At 43.0% G+C, this 20,947-nt stretch overlaps 1 protein-coding gene across 1 annotated transcript in view; it reads left to right on the forward strand.

The window, feature by feature from the left end:
* The window catches only part of RUFY1 (RUN and FYVE domain containing 1), a 73,145-nt gene extending 52,757 nt beyond the window's left edge, over positions 1-20,388 (forward strand). The window contains exons 11-18 of the mRNA XM_006898110.1: positions 334-501; positions 2,689-2,786; positions 6,489-6,608; positions 7,237-7,366; positions 9,638-9,732; positions 16,295-16,343; positions 19,375-19,452; positions 20,123-20,388. Of these exons, the coding sequence (XP_006898172.1) occupies positions 334-501; positions 2,689-2,786; positions 6,489-6,608; positions 7,237-7,366; positions 9,638-9,732; positions 16,295-16,343; positions 19,375-19,452; positions 20,123-20,266 (882 nt within the window). The 3' untranslated portion in view covers positions 20,267-20,388. The remainder of the gene's footprint in view (positions 1-333; positions 502-2,688; positions 2,787-6,488; positions 6,609-7,236; positions 7,367-9,637; positions 9,733-16,294; positions 16,344-19,374; positions 19,453-20,122) is intronic.
* Positions 20,389-20,947: the final 559 nt, after the last annotated feature.

Here is a 20,947-nt window from a genome sequence, read left to right on the forward strand (position 1 = left end):
CCAGAAAGTTTTAACATTGCAACATCCATACTGCTTCTAACAGTCCAATGTAAAACACACAATCTGATTTTGAGATTTAGAAAATACAGTTGTTAGAACTCTAGACTTATGTTGCAGCTTCCTTACCTTTTGTTGGTTTGATGTACCACTACTTTTAATTAAAAAATGAAAAAGAAAAATTAATCTAGTTATTCTGCAGACAGATTTTTTTCTTTGTCTCCCTAATCTATTCAGACTTCAGTTTATATTTTAGGCATTACCTGGGATAAAATCTCCAGTAAGTACATTTCTGTGACCTACTTTAATACCATTTTTTGTACATATCCTTCTAAGGAACTAGAAAAAGAATTGGAGTTACAAATTGGAATGAAAACTGAAATGGAAATTGCAATGAAGTTACTGGAAAAGGACATCCACGAGAAACAGGACACTCTAGTTGCACTTCGCCAACAGCTAGAAGAAGTCAAAGCGATTAACTTACAGATGTTTCACAAAGTTCAGGTGGGACTGGGCTGTTGTCTGTCTGTCTCATGCCCATTTGTGCTGTGCTTGCCTTTCAGCCTTTGGTCCTTCTCTCAGCAGAATGAGAGCAAATACATGTCTTTGAGGCCCTTACAAGGGTAAGACCTGCCTCAAGGCCTGAGGACATTGTATTTGTTATATTTGATCCTCACAGCAATCTCTGAGGAAGGTTTATAAAATGAAAAACAAATGCATTTAACAACACAAAATCCATGGTTGAATAACATGCCTGTGTACACAGCTAATAATCAGAGAAACTGAAAGATGATACCATGTCTAGATAACCCAAACCACAACTTCCACCATCCTGTCGGTCACCCTGCTGTTTCCTGCCACATCAGCAACCAGGAGTTTACCACAAGAAATGTAGAAGTTGATTAAACATACAGTCTTTTCAGACTTCCATCTTCTGTCCAGCTCAACTAGCAGCTGGCATCTCTTGTGTTATGTGAGGGGAGCCAAAGGCATCTAGCCCAGAAGCAATGAATCATGCAAAAGCTTGAAGAGCAGTGTCTAAATATTTTAAAGGTTCCTTCACCGGAAGCTATTGCCCCATTCTGTGCTCTTCTCAAAGCATTGTCTCTCTTTTTGTCTCTGTCTCTATTTTCTATTTTATCACCCAGTCACACTTCATCTTCCACAGATGTATTTTCACTCTCACTTCCTAGTATGAGGGCAGATAGTACTAATAAACTAAGTTGTTTTGCTCTGATTTTTATTATATAATCAATGGTATTAATAATAACAATGGAAAGTAAAGTAAAGCAAAGAGGATAGTTTTACCCTCATAGTAAGTATCTATTTTAATTGTTTCATACATACTAGAATTGTGTTATAATTTAGCCCTGATAGATTTTTTTTTTTCCTTTCTTCAAAACTGCCTTTCCTTTGGGTCTTAGATGCAGGAGATTGAATCAGTGTCACTTTTCACTTTAAGGCACACAATAATTAAAAAGTCTGTATGAATGCTTCTCATTTTATTTTCATATTTCCTCTTATCCCCATTTCTTCCTCCCACCCTTTTCCTCTTAGGCCTACACCGTAATATTTTTGTCTTGTTGTTTAAACTTGTGCTTTCTAAACCACGTTGGTGGCTTAGTGGTAAGGAAGGATGCTGCTGACCCACAGTCAGGTAGTTCAAATCCACCAGCTGCTCCATGGGCAAAAGATGGGATTCTTATTTATGGATTGTCACAGGGCCTGCAACAGTGAGTTTAAGCACAGCAGAGATTGTGAGGACGGCACAGGATCTGACAGGGCTTTGTCCCGTTGTGCACAAGGTCACTATAGTCACTATATCTTGGAATGGCCTCAACAGCACCTAACAATATCCTTTGTCTTGTAGTGTTGTCCAAGGCTTCTAGGACAGTGTGGCAGCACTTAACCATTGTGCCGCCTGGCCTCCTTCAGTAGAATTTTTAGAAATGATTGTAGTGTTAATTAGTTTTCTTTTAGCTAACAATTTCATGGGGTAGTTTTTTAGTAGCGAGTTAGTTTTAGAATATGAGTTGCTTTTAGCTAGTCTTTGGATATTGATATCTAATTTTATTACATTATGGTCAGAAAATACAGCATGTATATCCCCCTTTTTTAAGACATTCTGGGGATTTCCTTCTTTCTTCAGTTTTTCTGTATCCTTTTATCTTAAAGGTATCTCTTATAAACCCTAGAAATGGAGGGTGTTCCCTCCTGATCAGTAATGTCAAGGTTTAAAGCATATCGATGTGGGTGTGAAAACCACCTCCCCTTGTTCGCTTTCCAGCCTTCAGTCAGCAGCTTCCTCTTGCTGAGCCTTCCATTCTTGCTCAGGGTCTAGGAGCTCATGGAGCCTGGCTGCCCCGATAAGTGCACGTGGGGGACTAATGGGTGTATCTGGCAGTCTGACTCTGCAGTTACCTTTCAAAAATAGGAGCAAGTGTCCTTCCTAAAGAAAAGGCCTAGTCATCTGTCCCTTACATCCATTTTCCTTTCTTTCTATAGGTAAAGCTGGGAGACTTGACCCATTTTCTCTTCCAGGGCCCTAGGGAAAGACATCAAATAATGAAACAGTCTTCAAAGTGTCATAGAAGTTAAAAGTTAACAATTGAACACTGTACCCCATAATAGGGATGAGGATGAAGGTAGAGGGAGAGGGATGATATAAACCTACTTTCCTTGCTTTTATAGAGTGCAGAGAACAATTTACGGCAGAAGAATGAAACCATCACATCCTTTGAAGGAAAAACCAATCAAGCTATGTCTGATATGAAACAAATGGAAGAAAGGTAACCACTCCTTCTTGGCAAATATTCCCTCGATGGTACTAGATGTTCTCTGGGCGTGGGGACTTACTCAGCTCTCTCCCAAAGGTATCAACTTTATGAGTTGGAATAATTGCTTCTTCAGGTCCATAGTCATGACCAACAGAAGGGTTGGATTCATCAGCTTTTTGCCCAGCCTGTCTAAGTTAACATAACTCTGTGCCATCGAGTTTATCAAGTTGCCTGCAACTCATAGCAACCCTGTGCACAACAGTCCTAAACCCTACTCTATCCTGTGCCAATCTCACTGTCTCCGACACACCTACCCCCATTATCCCAGACACTGAATCAGTCCATCTCATCGAGGGTCTTCCTCTCCTGCACTGTCTCTCTACCCTCTCAATCATGATGCCCCTCTCCAAGGACTTCTTGAACCATGTCCAAAGTATGTCAGATGAAGCTTCAGAATCTTTGACTCCAGGGAGAAACCTGGTTTCACCCTCTTTAGGATAAACCTCTTTGTTCTCTTGGCAGTCCATGGTATATTCAGTACTCTTCTCTAACAGCACAGCTCAAAGGCACCAATTCTCCTCCTACCATCCCTAGTCATTGTCCAGCTTTCTGATGCATGACAAGTGATTACAAAGACCATGGCCTGTATCAGGTGCACCTTCGTCTCCAGACTGACATCATTTCTCTTCAGTAATTTGGAGAGGTCTCTGACAGCAGCCTTCCTTAATCCAATACGTCTTTTTTTTTTTTTTTAACTTTTTTTAAAATTTCTTTTAATGAATGTTTACAGAGACTTTGGATTTCTATTCATTCATAATTGCACACTTTCCTCCCTGCCCACCCTTCCCCCAGTTCACTTTTCTCTTTGAAAAGTAAAAAAAAAGTATTTCATTGTTATACAATTCTGCCCCTCCCCCACACCCCAGTCCACTCCACTATGCAGCTTTCATTCTGGACTCCTGTCATGACAATTATACCTGATCATATATTCCTCGTAAACAGTTCTCTCTCTCACCTATTTCAATGCAGTATACGTTATTTATCCCCTCTTAGTTACCCCCAAACTAAATGTCAGTCCCGCTCTACAACAGTAACATGATGTACTATTTGTCCTTTTGTGACTGAGATATTTTACTCAGCATAATCCTCTAAGGTCACCCATTTTGTATAATATTTCATGAGTTCTTTGTTTTTCAGTGCAGCATAGTATTCCATTGTGTGACTATACCACAGCTTCTCTAGCCATTCATTTGTTGTTGGGCACTTGCGTTGTTTCCAACTCTTTGCTATTGTGAACAAAGCTGCAATAAACATGGGTGTGCATATGTCTGTTTGGGTGGCAGTTCTGGTTTCTTTAGGCTATATTCCCAGTAGTGGAATTGCTGAGTCAAATGGTATTTCTATTTCCAACTTTTTCAGAAAGCGCCATACAGCCTTCCATAGTCGTTGCACCATTTTACTCCCACCAACAGTGAATAAGGATTCCTGTTTCTCCACACTCTCACCAGTATTTGTTGTTTGCTGTTCTGTTAAATTTTGTTATTATTACTGGGGTGAGATGATATTTCATAGTTGTTTTGATTTGCATCTCTCTTAGAGCTAGGGATTTTGAACATTTCTTCATATGTTTGTTCACCATCTGAATGTCTTCTTTGGTGAAGTGTCTGTTCATATCCTGTGTCCATTTTCCAGTTGGGTTGTTTTCCTTTATCTTATTGTGGTGCTTGAGTATTTTATAAATTTTATATATAAGTCCCTTATCAGACATGTCATTACCAAATATTTTTTTTTCCTAGTCTGTGGCTTCCCTTTTCACCCTGCTGGAGAAGTTTTTGAATGTGCAGAGAGATTTTATTCTTAGAAAGTCCCATTCATCTATTTTGTCCTCTCCTGATTGTAGGTTTTTCAGGATGCTTGGAAGATGTTTATGTTGTGGATTAGTGCTTCTAGAGTTCTTCCAAACTATTCTCTAATGAAGTTTATAGTCCTTGGTTTTAGTCGTAGGTCCTTGATCCACTTTGAGTTGGCTTTTATGTATGAAGTGAGGTGTGGATCTTGCTTGAGTTTTCTACAGATAGTTTTCCAGTTTTGCCAACACCATTTGTTAAAAAGGCTGTCATTTCCTCACTTAACTGATTTTGTCTCCTTGTCAAAAATCAGTTGACCATAGGCAGATGGGCTAATTTCTGGATTCTCAATTCTATTCCATTGATTTATGTGTCTGTCACTGTACCAGTACCACCCTGTCTTGACCACCATGGCAGGGTAGTAGGATTTGAAATCAGGGAGTGAGATGTGCTAAATATGTCTTTTAATTTGCTGGCTGCTTATATCCTATGCCCCAGAAATTCTATTTCTGGATATTTACCCAAGAGAAATGGAAACCTATGTTCACACAAATATTCATAGCTATTCTTTTCATAATTTTCAGAAACTGAAAGCAACCCAAATTCCCATCACACTGGGATGTATCTATGCAATAAATTACCTATCCATTAAAATAAGCAAGAATACAGATCAGGAGACATGGCACTGGGCAAGTCTACAGTCAGGGACCTCTCCAAATTCCTGGGGAGTAATGATGTCAGTTTGAGAACAAATAAAAATGACAGAAGAAAAATTGATGCCTTTGAATTGTGGTGTTAGAGATATCTTAGAGAAAGTGAAGCCAGAGTGCTCCTTGGAGGCAAAGATGATGAAGCTTTATCTCACATACTTTGGGCATGTTGCCAGGAGAGGTTATTCCTTAGAGAGGGACATCAGGCTTGGAAAGGTGGAGGGCCAGCAAAAGAGAGGCAGACCCTCAACAAAGTGGGTTGACACAGTAACTGCAGTAATGGGCTTGAGTGTGTCAGAGATTGTAAGGATGATACAAGATAGGACAGTGTTCAGACCATTTGTTTATAGTGTTGTAGTAATTTGTACTCAACTTGACAACACCTAACAACATTTAAAAAGAGAACTGTTAATGTACACAAAAGCTTAGATTGATCTCAGAGACATTATTCAGAAAGAAGCCACATTCCCATTTATATGACATTCTCACAAAGACAGAACCATGATGTCAGAAGAAATCTAGGGTAAACAGAGGTTAGGGTTAGGAAAAGTATGACTAGAAAGGTAGCACGAGGGAGTCTTTTGGGGTGATGGAATAGTTTTTTTATATCTTGATTATAATTATACAAATCTATACACATATTCTGTGGTGCTGGAGAAGAGTATTGAGAGTACCATGGACTGCTAGGAAAACAAACAGATTCATCCTGGAAGGGGTTAAACCGGGCAACTCCTTGGAGGCAAAGATTCTGAGGCTCCGTCTGACATACTTTGGACATGTTGTAAGGAGAGACCAGTCCTTGGAGAAGGACATCATGCTTGGGAGGGTGGAGGGACAGTGCAGGAGGGGAAGGCCCTCTATGAGGTGGATTGATTCAGTGACTGGGGTAATCAGGATGGGAGTGTCAGAGACAGTGCGATTGGCACAGGACAGAGCAGAGTTTAGGGCTGTTGTACATAGGGTCACTATGAGTCGCAAGCAACTTGACGGCACATAACAACAACAATACACATATTACAATTCATGGAACTGTGTACAAATGCATAGAACAATTTCTGAATAAAATAATGGAAATATTTTAAGCCAACAGGAATATACAAAAATTCAACCTTAAATCATAAGTCTCAGTCTTTTGATGGCTTGTATTTCTCATCCAGGCTGCAGCAGTCAGAACGTGCCAGGCAGGGGGCTGAGGAGCAGAGCCACAAGCTGCAGCAGGAGCTGGGCGGGCGGGTTGCAGCCCTGCAGCAGCAGCTCGCCCAGCTGCACTCACAATGGTAGGCCAAGCCACCAGCCTGGGGAGGCCAAGGGTACAGCTCCTGATTATTTTCTTGTCTCCAGAAAGAATTGAGGACAGAAAGCATCTTGCTTCAGGGTTTTAATTTCCCCTTCTCAGAGTAGGATTATGATGACAGCATATATTCAAAGTCAAAAGCCTGATAAGAAAAGACATCTTTATTCCTATCTCACAAAAGAGAAATCGGCTCCGAGGGCTTCAGTAATGCTCTCTCCAAGGCCCCTCAGCTGATAAAAGAGAGCTGTCACTCTTTCTCCCTCATGTCCTCATTTCTGTCCAGGGTCTTCTATTATAAATAGGCTCTGGGGAAAAGTAGGTTTGACCTCTATTCCTCCTCAGGTTTCCATTCCAGAAGAGGATTTTTTGGTGGCTCTACAATTTGAGAGCTCATTTCATCTTTTTTTTCTCTGTTTATGTAATGTCAGATACGTACCTTTGCCTGCCTTTGTCCTCTATATACCCATTCTTCTGGAGGTGGCCCCCACTATTTCCATTTCTTGCTCTGAATGGTTTAAGTGCTCCAGTGGCCTCCTGAGCCAAGAATTAGGTTGTGGGTTATCCCTGAACATCTCCACTGAGACTGACCCACGTTTATTTTCGGACAACAGCTCAAATCTAGAGAAAGAATTGAAATCCGAAAAAGAGCAAAGGCAAGCTCTTCAGCGAGAATTACAGCATGAGAAAGATACTTCCTCTCTACTCCGAACAGAGCTGCAACAAGTAGAAGGATTGAAAAAGGTAAAGTGAATTGCCTTGGGGAGGAAAAGGGCTGCCAGCAGTGTTCAGAAATGCCTGCCGAGAGTCCCAGCTGTAGGCTGCTGCCTCTGCATGAACCTGCCTAGAGCTCCTGCAGCCTCACAGCACGTCCCTGCTGTGCACTGCGGCAGACCTGGGGACACAATTCAGAGAGCAGGTGAACTCCCTCTTGCATTAAGTTTTATGCTGAGAAGAGAATGCAAAATTATACTAAGCCAGTTCAGATAAATGCGGGCAGTGGTGAGTGCTGTGAAGAGACCAACCAGAAAGATGTGATTCCCTCCAGTGAGGGCCAAAATAGAGGGAAGGATTTCATCTAGAAGGAGCCCAATTCAGCAGAGACCTGAGTGGTGAGCCTGAGACTAAACCATGAGAGAAACATAAGATGGGAGGGCTCTGCTTAGCTCAGGCATAGAAAGAAGGCAGCACTACTCATGACTGCAGTGAAGCTGAGGCCTAGTGGGCAGATAGCCAACCAAGTGTGCCTCTTAGTGCTGAGTGATGGAGGAGGCTGCTGGAGAGATATGATTCTTTTTAAGAAATACTTTAAGGCTACTTTTATGTGGACGATGAGTTCAAGACACAAGGAGTAACTCACAAGTATTTTTTTCATACATTTTGTTCCACACCCTTACCCCAGAGGGTGGTCTGCCATGTGGCTCAAAATCTGTTCCATGGCTCCCAAGAAGCCACTTGTCCTGAGTCATCCCAGGGAGACCAACTGACCCAGATCTTCATTGGAGTAGGCCTTACCCCCTGGCTTGTCTCAGTTCTTTGTTCAACCAGGACTAGGACTCCCTATTCTGTAGGCTCCAGAGCAAAGGACCACAAATGAGAGCATAAATTCAATCTGTATTGTGGATAACTGGATGTAAAACTGGACACATATCTTGTTCCTCAGGAAATTTAAAATCCTATCCATTTTCTCCTAATATAAAAACATCAGAAGTCTCCCCAGAAGGTGGGAAGGTTCCAGTAGTTGTAGATAGAGCTGACTCCTGCCTGGTGTGCAAAGGTTGAAGGGGAAGGGGAGGGGGGAACAGGAGGCATTTTTGTCTTCCTTAGATCTTTATTCTGGGGGTTATAAGTAACTTCTACCCCAGGCTCTTGGGCCTACTGGCCACTCCAGTATAACCAAGGCAAAACCAACTTCCTGGCCCCACGCCTGTGGAGGAAGAATCTTTTGTGTCCAGGCCTAGACTTTTGTTGTGTGGGATATGTAACCGGTACACCTGTTTCTAAGATCCCTTCTGAAATGTGGAGCAGATCTGAGATGGAAGTCAGGGAGCCTTAAAGGGGGAGGTGGCTGCCTAAAGGCCACAAGGTGGGATAAGGAATTTTTAAAGTTTTGCTGCATCATGGAGCATGCCTTCTGCTCCATTTGGAAATATTTCATTCTATTTATAATTCTCCATCCCACAAAGAAGGAAATAGTGTGCTTCACAGAGTCAGTAAGCCCCAGGATGCTTCTTATACCTTCACTCTGTATTAATAGATGAAGGGATCCTGCAAGGGGGATGTTCATCTCTTACCACTCAGGCTCAGCCCCCCTGCTGCTCAGTGACTGAGTTCTGAGAGCCTTCAGAGATGGGCCCCTCAGACCAGGAACTAGATCCCAGTTCTGCCCTTCATCGGCCACACTTCTCTGGAAAATCTAACCAGCTCTTAAAAACAAAAACAAACAAATCCAAAACCAACCAACCCAGTTAATTCAGTAGTAAGCAAAATATATATACCTTCTTTCAAACTAGCCTTCGGTGGCACAGGCTTTATATACACACACACATGTTGTTATGTGCCGACACAGTTTCTTAAAAAATATTTTTTAGTAGAAGTGCTTATTTTTAATGTTCTGATGATTGCAGCAATGTCTCATGCTGTATTCATCCCCAGCTGCAGAGAGCTCCTATCACATCCATATCCAGCTCTGCCCATTCTTGAGAAATTAACATGTGATGGAACCCGTTAAATAACCCTATCCTCAATGAGGTTAATAAAAAACAAAGCCAAATTCATGGCCATCAAGTTGATTCTGACTCTTGACAACCCTGCAAGGTAGTATAGGACAGTCCCTCCCATGAGAGCCTCCACAGCTGCATATCCTTTACAGGGACAGCCAGCCACATCTTTCTCCTGTGGCGCTGCTGGTTTTTGCTCTTGGAAACCATTCTGACCCACTCATTTCTCTTGTTAAACCGTAAAAGGAAAGATTTTTAACCCTTTGTCGGGGGTCTGGTTTTTTTCTCCATTTAGGAGCTTCGGGAGCTCCAGGATGAGAAGTTAGAATTACGGAAGGTGTGTAATGAGCAGGAACAAGCCCTCCAGGAAATGGGACTGCACCTCAGCCAGTAAGACCCCCACTGCTCTCACTTGTGACTAGCTGATAAGGAAAGGTCCAAAGACAGGCAAAAATGGGAATAAATTAGAAATGCTCTCTAATAGGTAGGCACATATAAGGTAAGGAGGTTGTATCTGAGGCTAGAAAGCTGGATGGTATAGAACAATGCTTGGAGGGGCCCTGCAACATGAGGAAAAGCTCAGGCCAGAAAGTAAACCTGCATGGGCTTCCTTGGTGTGGCAACCCGCTGAGACCACAGGCTAGTGACATAACTGATTTACATTCTCACACATGCTTCTTGTCTCTGCATCAACTGGAAACAAATAGGTGGCTAAGAGCCAACAACAAAGCACTGGTGTAGAGGCTGTAAGGAGTGTGTAAGGGTGGTGCAAATGGTTAAGTGTTCAACTACTAGCAGAAAGGGAGCACTGGTGACCTAGTAGTAAGGAGTTGCGCTGCCAGCCCAAAGGCACACAGTTCAAATCCACCAGCTGCAAGCAGTCTCCTCCTGTGCAATATACCCACTGGAGAATAAAACCCACTGGAAAGTCAGCTATGAGTTGGTTCCGACTGGACAGTACACAAAAACTAGCAGAAAGAGTGATTTCAAATTCTCCTAGAGTTGTCTTAGAAGATAGACCTACAGTCTGCTACTGAAACATATACCTGCCTTAAAACTGTAGTAGCAGCTCTACTCTGGACACATGAGGTTGCTATGTTCAAAATTAACATGACATAACATAAAAAAAAAAACCATGACATAACATGACAGCAACTAATAACAAGAGGATATTAACTAGTGAATCTGTTTCTAGCTCTAAAAAGCAGCTTTTCTTCCAGCACTAGGAACCTGCCTGGCCACAAATATAGAACCATGAGGGAGTTTGGAAAAGGAGCAAATCTCAGTCAGATTTTTGGGAAGGTAGCCTCAACTTTTCCTCATTATGAGAGTCATAAATGAGCAAGTGTGATACCACGTAAAAGCAGACATTGAAAGAGAATGAATTCTTAGAAGTCAAGTGAAGTTGGTCCCAGCTGAGGCTGTATCCAGGCCAAGGACAGGCCCCTCTCAGAAGGCCCTGGAGGCTCAGGAGTGTGGTCAGTTTGTAGGAACCCACACTACAGGTGGGTGGCTGATAACAGCTCTCAGAGCCCTGGTCAGCTGGCAGGACATCCATGGAACAAGCTCGACTGCCTGGAGGCTCCACAGTGCCCCTGATTCCTGGTTCTCTCTTTTCTGTTCCAAACATCTCTAACCCCAACAGCCATTCCAAGGGCACAATTTGCCCTCCTGATCCCATTTCTTCCGGGATAACCTGTTCTGCTTTTTTTTCCCCCATCAGCATATAAGGCATGCGATAACAAGAAAGCCTCCCTTCCATCTTAGCCAGTATGACAATTTTCTTCCCTAATGGCAGGCTCTGCTGCTAGTTTCAGGTGAACAACTCTAGAAAGAGTCTGGATATTTTAAGGACAGGTTATATGTCTCTTTAACCTAAAAGAGTATACACTAACCATAGCAGCCGCTCTGTGCATTACTTTTTATCAGTATACCTGAGACATTTGGGAAACAGTAGTGAAAGCTCTGGTGGCCTAGAGGCAAGAAGCTGTACTGCAATCCCAAAGACACATGGTTTGAATCCACCAGTTGCTCTGTGGAAGGATGGGAGATCTCCTCCTGTGCAGTTAACTGCTTGTGAAAACCCACTGGAGAGTCATCTGTGGGTCAGATCTGACTCAATAGTACACAACAAGTTGTTCAGTGATAGAATTTCCTCCTTCCATACATGACATGTGGGTTCAGTTCCCCCTCCCCCATTATAAGTCATGAGGAGGTTTGTGTGTTGCTTTAATGCCAAACAGGCTTTCAGTGGCGTTTCTAGACCATGACAGACTAAGAAGAAAGACATAGCAATCTACTTTAAAAGTCTGCCATAGCCAGTGAAACCATACAGATCACAACAGTCCAATCTTTTTGTACATGGAGCTGCAGTGAACTTGGGGGCTGACTCCATGGCAGCTGACAACACAGACATTTTTACATATCATCAAAGGCTGCATCGTCTATTCCTTGAAGGAATGTGCTTTAGTCCTGGCCTAGTGAGCAGTGTGTTTCCACTTGGTGCTATTTCAAGTGTATTGATACTGCACAGTGCACATCTCCTCACTACTCAGAGGAGAGGCTATCTTCTGAGCACAGAGAGCTTCCTTCCCAAGGGCCCAGATGGTGGTAAAAAGTGCATGGCCAGTGCAGTTCAAACCTAGTCACGAGTTGATTCCAGTTGACAGCGACCCTCCTGGAATATTCCTTCTGCAGATTAACTGGTCGTTCCCAGCCACTGAGGTTTAGGTTAGCACATAACCTAATCCCTGACACACACCACCACCAGAGCTAGTTAAACCAGGTTCCGGGCTTCTTCTTATTGTTGTTATGTGCCATCGAGTCGCTTGCAACTCATAGCAACCCTATGTACAACAGCCCTAAACCCTGTGCCAATCACACTGTTTCTGACACACACACCCATCCGATTACCCCAGTCACTGAATCAATCCACCTCATAGAGGGCCTTCCCCTCCTGCGCTGTCCCTCCACCCTCCCAAGCATGATGTCCCTCTCCAAGGACATATCTCTTCTTACAACATGTCCAAAGTATGTCAGATGAAGCCCCAAAATCCTTACCTCCAAGGAGTAGCCTGGTTTAACCCTCTCTCGGATGAATCTGTTTTCTTGGCAGTCCATGGTACTCTTAGGATGTGCTAATTGCAGACACTTGTGTCAGGAAAGCACCAGGCGTGTCTAAGCAAATGTAGAGCTGCAGACCTCTCCCCTCACACAGGGTGGCAGGACAGCCCAGATCGGTGCCCACTTACCTGCTGGGAGCTCTAGCTACTGTCTTTCCTACCTGAAGAGCCCTACTGAGCTCTGCTTCCCAGGTGTTTCGAGTTTATTCAATACATTTAGTGTTCCAGGCAGACTTAACAGGTGACAGTTCAAGCCACCATGGGATAAGAGGCTTAAGTATTGGCTACATTCTCTTGATCTCTAGAGAACAGGCATGAATAAATGAGACAAGTAGGATTTTAAGCCCTATGGCCAGCAGATGACCCTTAGTCTCAATGCCAAAGGAAGTGAGACTGGTGAGACTCAGGCAGGCAGGGGCCCTCAAGTCCCTCCTCTCTTGGCTACAACTGACTGTTGCCATGTGGCAGTGGGGTCCAGTATTGCCAGTACTGTCCATGGCTTAGCAAAAGTGGCAACAGATTTCTATGTACCATTTCTGTTACAAGCTCACGCAGCCAAAGACCACAAGGGCCAAGGCTTGGTCTGATACCAGCAGGTTTCTTCACTTGATGCGGAAGGAGGGCACCTGGAGGAGCTCCAGAATGCCCACAAGAGGCAGGAGAGTAGCATGAAGTTTGGGCTTCTATAAGGGACAGATCTCAGGGAAGTGGTAACAGTCCTGCATCTGTTGCCATTTCTGAGGTGAGATTGGGAGAGGTAAGGATGACCCAAAAAGTTTAGATATTGTCCTGAGCTAGGCAGTGTGGCAATTAGCTATCCCCATTAATAAAGGGGCAAAGCAGGCCTGGGTCTCAGTGGTATGCAAGCAGAAGTTGTGAAAGGCAGAACTGTTGGAACATGGTGCACCTATCCAGTCTGTTTAGTTAGAATCTGATTATCTCTACTCAGACTGCTTTATCAGAATCTATCATCCTAGTCTTACTAACAATGCATAGCAGAGCTGCTTTTTCCAATCCAAACTTTTGGGACCAGATGAATATTTACTCTTTCACTTCCTAGACTTTTAATGGTGACAGTTAATGCAATTAGGATGAAACACATTGGCTTTTGTTAGGTGCCATACAGTCAGCTATGACACAAGTGGTCCAGTGAACAGATTGACCCTTGCTCTGTTGTGTACCATCCTCACAATCTAAACCACGCTCAAATCAATTGTGTAGTCACTGTGTCAGTCCATCTAGTAACTGGTCCCTCCTGACACATTAGGTGCCTAAAATCTCTAACATGAAGTTTCATTTCAAAGAAGAGATGTCAGGGAAAGCAAAAGCCAGGCATGAAAGTAAAGAGGTAACCTGGGTGGCCTGTTTGTTAAGAGCCTTGTTTCCTGAACGTGGACAGTGCCAACAAGCCACATGTCTAGAGCCGAGACAAAGGGAAGAGAGGCTGGCTACCTGGTGTCATAAAATCAGTCCCAGACAGTGTTGTCAGAGTATTGGATGTTTCACAAAAGAACTGGGAAAAATAAACTGTTAAGACTCAGATGGAACACAACCCCCTTAATAATCTGAGATGGAGATGCTGCCTTTTCCCTATCCAGGGACCCCTTCATCCAGACCTGCAAGACTGGCTCAGGCGGCCCCTCAGGACCTAGTGATGCCCTGCTAGGCCCTCCTGCCCCTACTGGGGAGTTTCAGTGCTCAGAGCAGGCTAGCTAGGTGGAGGACCCCAGGAGGACCAGATTCGGACATTGAAGAGCTGGATGTGGAGAGGGCTCCTTCAGTTTGCAGCCAGTGTAATCGAAGAAAAGGTCTTAGGGTTATGGTCTGACTTGGCCTCCCTATGTGCCCTCCTTTCTCAGGAATCTTAGGTCTTTTGTCTCTTGCCACATGCTTTTTATCTTAGAAAGTCAGCCTGACAGAGTTCACTTCCTAGAATAGCACCACAAACATCAAAACTGTCTGACTTTGAAAACTGGGCTAACGTCAGTTAACATCAGCTGAGCTGGGGTGTTGCAATGGCAGGGGGAGGAGCTCCCTCCCCCTCTTCTCTTCATCACAAGCTCATCCTAGAAAACAGAAAGAAAACCCTTGTTCTCAGACCCTTCAAACTGCTCCCCAAACAGTTTCCCAGATCTGTTATCTTAGGAACACCACGATTTCTCCTTCCCACCTTGTACTCCCCAAAGTCCTTCCATGTGCAGCCACCATCCTGACCTGGTTTAAAGACTGTCCATTAGGGGCAGCTTCTTAGATCCCTTTCTCCCTCTGTTAGGCTGTATCTTTGGCCATCAGAGGAGGGAAGGAGCTGCCTGCTAAACAGAAAAGAAAAAAAAATCAAGGATGTTTTTCCTTAGTCTTGGTTTTCTAGTCCATCTCATATAAATCTGACCCTGTCTCTCAGAGCCCTACGATCCTGACACATTAAGCTAGCTGAAACAATTTAATCTCCACTTAAAAGAAGGGCCAAACTGGTTCCATAGAGTGCCAATACCATGTTTTACTTAATCTTGCCCATTTTAGACTGTTCAGTCTGTCTTTTATGTGGAAAACCAAGGAAATATTATTTGAAAGAAAGTGGAATAAAGACAACTCGGCCATGCCCTCTGTGTCCTTGGCAGTGGTAGACAAACGGGTCCCAAGTGGCAGGCACATGGTTCCCACAAAGCTGAGCCCCACCCCCACCCCTCTTCAAATATGCGGGAATGTGAGCCCAAGGGAGCCAGAAATCGGAGTTTAAGTGAAACCACCCTCAATCTGTAAATGATTGCTTGTTATTAAGTGCCATCTGAATGTGAAGGAACTCATAGTGACCTATGAACAGATCTGAACGGTGCTCGATCCTGTGCCATCCATCCTGAGGATCTCAGACATGTTCGAGTTCATTGTTACAGTTGCTCTGTCAGTCCATCTTGTTGAGGGTCTTCCTCTCTTAGACCCTGTAACTTTCCCAGCATGATGTCTTCTTCCAAAGATCGGCCCCTCCTAACAGTATGCCTAAAGTTTCATCATCATTGCCTCTAAAAACATGTGAGACTAAACTTAATTACACATTGGCTTCAAGAGCAGTTAGACTGTTATCTTTATTCAGTCCAACTTGCAGATGCCTAGGAAGCAACTAAAAATACCAGGACTTGAATCAGGTGCACCTTGGTCTTTAAACAAATGTTGCTCTTTAGAACTTTGGAAAGAGCCTTGGCAACAGGTTTTCCCAATGCAGCACACATCTTGATATCTTGACTTCTGTTCCTATGGGTGTTGTGGATCCAGGTAAATTATTCCAGCTACTTCAGATCTTTCTGATCCCCTAAAAAGCTTTTTCTCAGTCTCAGATGTAAGGGAAGGTGAATCTCCATTTCAGAATACTATAGAAGACTATAGCACCATGGTGGCACAGTGCGTTAAGGTATTGGGTTGCAGAGAGCCACCATTTGAACCTGCCACTGTTCCACAGAATAAAGATGAAGCAGTTTGCAACCACAGAAAAACCAGTGGGGCAGTTCTGAGGCAAAGTCAACTCAACAGCAGTAGGTAGGTGGGTGAGGTTATAAAAAGGTAGGAAGCATGTTTGGTGCCGTCAAGTCAGTTTCAACTCATAGTAGTCCCATGTAGTTGCCAGAAAAAAGATTGTCAGGCCTTTCTTTTGCCCAGATTGTTGATTGCAGCCTTTAGGTTAAGCGGTCATGCACTTAAGCTGTCATGCCACCATTCCTTTGGGACACATTTTGAAAAATCTCTATGCTAAGTACTTCAGATCCTAGTATACACTCTCCGAGCCAAACAATGTTATGTTTTCAAGCCTCTCACTTCTTTTGGTCTGTTTTTGTTTTAAGGTCAAAGCTGAAGATGGAAGACATAAAAGAAGTAAATAAGGCACTGAAGGTACTGGATTTATTTATTGTTACTAGCATGCTAATCACTAGTAATAGCTATCAGCTTGTGCTAATCCTTTAAAACTTATTGGGCACATGTTGTCTGAGGTCTGTGGTTACAATCCATTAGAGTTTTAAGATGGGCAGTCTCATCCTAGAAAGATTTGTAACTTCGGAAACCCTGAGAGAGGGGTCCCTTTGAGTAGAAATAAGCATATAGTAGCCACAACTTCAAACACACATCTCACCTGATTCTAAGAACATGGAGGCGCTCACAAAAACCCAGATGTTGCTGTGTGTCACCTGAGCTCTTTTGAGCTCCCACATTTTCTTAACCGTCAGGTGAGAATGTGTGGTTGAGGCTGTGGTGGCTATTATATGTTCATAGATAAGAAAAGTGCTGTCCAGAGACAATGTAACTTGACTGAGATAAAGGTTCTGGAAAGTGGCAGGACCAAAACTAGCAGCAGCCTTGTGATTCCAGTTCCTGTCCACTGAACTAGGCTGGGCTATGGAAGCTGGAGAATTAGTTTAGGCCACGGAAGGAAACAGAATGAGTAGAGAGGTCCAAGAATCAAAATGTTTTAAAAAACCAACTCGTAACTGACCGGATCACCATCCTTCCCTCTGCGTGCATATCTATTGATTCTTTTGGCAGTCGATTATATTCGGTGCTCTTTTCCAGCATCACAACGCAAAGGCATCAGTAATTCTTTTGTCTCAAAATTATTTTCAAAACCTGCCATTTTATGTGGATGTGCAGGGGGAAAGGGGAATTAATCACTGGCTTGTACAATTTGATGGGTGTGGGGGTAAGAGAAATTGAAACAATTTGTTCAAATTTGTATTTGAATTTAGTATATAAACTAGTAGAGGGGAAAAAAAACACAGCAAGACTGCCATTTCCATTTGGCATGTAGGAAAAGCTTCCTGAGGGGATCTGTTCCTTGCCGTAAGTAGCTTTCTCCATATCTGCAGGTAGCAGTGAGTTATGCAGGTTATGCAGTCTCCTTTGGCCCTGCCCCCTCCTCAGATGGCACAGGGCTCAAATCCATCATAGGATCCTAGGACTGGATGGCACCTAACAATACCTCAGTCCATTAACTCACTTTGGACGTTACTAGTCAAGCTTTGAGACTGCAAACAACAGAATATGATTACTTCAACCAAAAAAGAAATGAGTATGGATAAGTCATTAGGAAGCTGGACCCATAACAATAGCTAACCACAAGATTGAATACTTGGGAATAAATCTAACTAGAAACATAAAAGACCTATTAAAAAAAAATTACAAAGCATTACTACAAGAAACAAAAAGAGACCTGGAGAGATGGAAGACTATACCAGGCTCATGGATAAGAAGACTTATTATTGTGAAAATGACAGTTCTACCAAAGGCAATCTACAAAGTTCAATGCAATCCAAATCAAATGCCAATTTTATTCTTCAATGAGATGGAAAAAGCCAATTTCCAATTTCATCTGGAATGGAAAGAGACCTTGAATAAGTAAAGCACTCCTGCAAAAGAGAAACCAGGTAGGAGGCATCTCAATCCCTGATCGCAGATCCTACTACACAGCCTAGTGGTCAAGACAGCATGGTACTGGTACAGTGACAGACACATAGATCAATGGAATATAATTGAGAACCCATAAATGGACTCATCTATCTATAGTCAACTGATCTTTGACGAGGAGACAAAAATCAGTTAAGTGGGGAAACAAAAGCCTCTTTAACAAATGGTGTTGGCAAAACTGGAAAACTCTGTAGCAAATTCAAGCAAGACCCCACACCTCACACCATACACAAAAACTAAAGTGGATCAAGGATTTAGGGAGTAAAACCAAGGCCTATAAATAAACTTCATTAGAGAAAAGGTTGGAAGAACTCTAGAAGCCCTAATCCACAACATAAACAGTCTTCCTAAGCATCTTGGAAAACTTATAACCAAGAGAGAATAAAATAGATGAATGGCATCTTCTATGAATCAAATCCCAATGCCCAAAAACTTCTTCAATAGGGTAAAAAGGAAACCCACAGATTGGGAGGAAATATTTGATAATGACATCTCATAAGGGACTCATACCTAAAATTTATACAATACCCCAGCACCTCAACAAAAGGTAAACAATGTAACTGCAAAATGGGCACAGGATATGAACAGACACTTCACCAAGGACATTCAGATGGCAAACACACACGATGTTCATAATCTCTAGTTCTCAGAGAGAGGCAAATAAAAACTACTGTGAGTATCGTCTCACCCCAGTAACAATAGCAGAGTTCAGCAGAGCAGCAAACAAATGCTGGTGGTGTTGTGGAGATTGAAACCCTTGGTAACTGCTGGTGGGAGTGTAAAATGGCGCAACCACCATGGAAGGCAGTATGGCACTTTCTCAAAAAGTCCACTAGTAGGAAAAAAAACCACACCAAAATAAAATAAAAAGTAACCAGAGCTACTGCCCAAACAGAGATCTCACTTAAAGCAGAAGCAAGGGAACAATAGGAGAGGGAGAGGGCAAGCCCTCCAGCTAAACATAGGGTCTAGCCTGTGACCAGGGTAGTGATGGAAGGGCCCCTTCCTCACAGGCCTAATTCCTTAAAAGGAAATCAAGTTGCTAATTATTCTTACTGCCATCCTGTAGGAGCTAACTCTCCAAGTGATTTTCAAAGGCTGTAAATTGCATGGGCAGATTGTCAGTCTTTCTCCAGAAGAGCAACTGAACTCAAACCATCTCTTTACCCACTAGAGCTCCCTACTTGAGCAGAAAACAAATCATTCTGTACCTGAAAACTTAATTTACTTGAACCAAGATAAAACACTTCACATACCTGAGGTGCCAGTCAGTAAGCACAATTAACCAAAGAATACAGTTATGTCACAAGGGGTATACACACCAACCAGCAGGCACTCATTTTTTGCCAAAGGCTAAATGGCCACAGTGGTGTAGAGACCTCCCTTATATTAGGGAGAATGGATATGCTGATTGTCCACAGCTGCCCAAAATAAAATGATTCTCATGAGATTTATTTCTTTTCAGGGTCATACTTGGCTGAAAGATGATGAAGCAACACACTGTAAGCAGTGTGAAAAGGAGTTCTCCATATCTCGGAGAAAGGTAGGTGAAGGGAATCCAGTTATTCTGCTGGCCCTGGGGCTAGACTTGTGATGCTCCTCATTTAATTTCTTCAGCCCCACTTTCCCGTGCTCAACTACCAAAAAGCTGGAAAAGACACATCCCTTGCCTGTTACCAGCTTCTCAGAGTTCCCCCCATTCACCTCCCAGTGACTAGAAAAATGCAACTCTTATATCTCATCATTGAAAATTCCTTATTAACTGGACTAAATCTAGATAACCTTTGGCAAATAAGATTCTATTTGAATCAGATTAGGAGCCCATGCAAGAGTGAACTTGCCTTCAGAAGGTTCCAGACATTATTGAGTCTTGGCCTCCAGTTGGCCAAGTCTCACAAAGGATGACACGTAGCCCAAGCAAAATTAGTGTCCACCCTACCATCATCCGTTACCATGCAGGTATGTTCTGAGAGGTTTGAGTGAGAAGCCCAATTTCATTTAAGAACTGTAATATAAAATTAAAGCCTTTTGTTTGAAACAGCAAATATACCTTGCATTCATACAAGTGAATATAAACGCAGGAGAGCAAAGGGGAAGGAAGGTACAGCAGAAACTTTTAAAAGGTTCAAATATAAGACAGATGTGGATTAGCTCTTACTCATTAAAGGCACAGATATGGCCAGTCTGAGTGCCTGCCTTTTCCTGTCCTCTAGCACCACTGCCGAAACTGTGGCCATATCTTCTGCAACACGTGCTCCAGCAACGAGCTAGCCCTGCCATCCTACCCCAAGCCCGTACGTGTGTGTGACAGCTGCCACACTCTGCTTCTGCAGCGCTGCTCCTCCACGGTCTCCTAAGGACCACCCCGACCTCCATCCTCCCAGCGTGGTAGAGACAGCCTCAGAATCAGTGCCAAACTCTTTGGGTCTCAGGGAAAGTTTGGCGAAGTTTATGGTTTCTCAAGAGAATCAAGGGAAAGGGTTAAATCCTCACCTGGCATGCTGGCACTCTAGAAACACAATGGAACTGAAAGCTGGGTGCCTCTCCTTTTTATAATCGTAAGGAATTCCTCTGGATTGAAAACTTTTACTTGGTTACATCACTGTTTTTGTGGCTTTACTTATGAATTAACATCTTCAGTAGTTCTAAGGGATAACGTTCTTTTTCTCATTCTCCAATTAAACCCTTTGATTTGTCCAGCACTTTATACCACCATCAGGGTCTGTCAGTGTGCCTTCTCTGCTTCAGAGTTTGCCATTTCATACCCTTGTCAATGCCTAGCAATGGCCCTCAATAAAATTTTTCATTCTGGTGCCAAAAAAAAAAGACTACATATCCATTTTACAGTGGCTTGCTTTTCTCTGGGATGACATCCTCATGTCAGGAGGCAAGGGGCTGGGATCAGGTTTTTGGAGTCTATCATCTTGGTGGGAATTTAATCTATGCTGGGATGCAAGGACATCCACACATGTCCATCAGCAAAACTGGCTTTACTGACCCTACCATTTGATTTTTCAGAAGTTGTTCATTGATGAGGC

The sequence above is a fragment of the Elephantulus edwardii genome, unplaced genomic scaffold (genome assembly GCF_000299155.1).
Source record: "Elephantulus edwardii isolate Elephantulus edwardi_28Jun2011 unplaced genomic scaffold, EleEdw1.0 scaffold00221, whole genome shotgun sequence".
In the NCBI taxonomy this organism is placed as follows: Eukaryota; Metazoa; Chordata; class Mammalia; order Macroscelidea; family Macroscelididae; genus Elephantulus; species Elephantulus edwardii.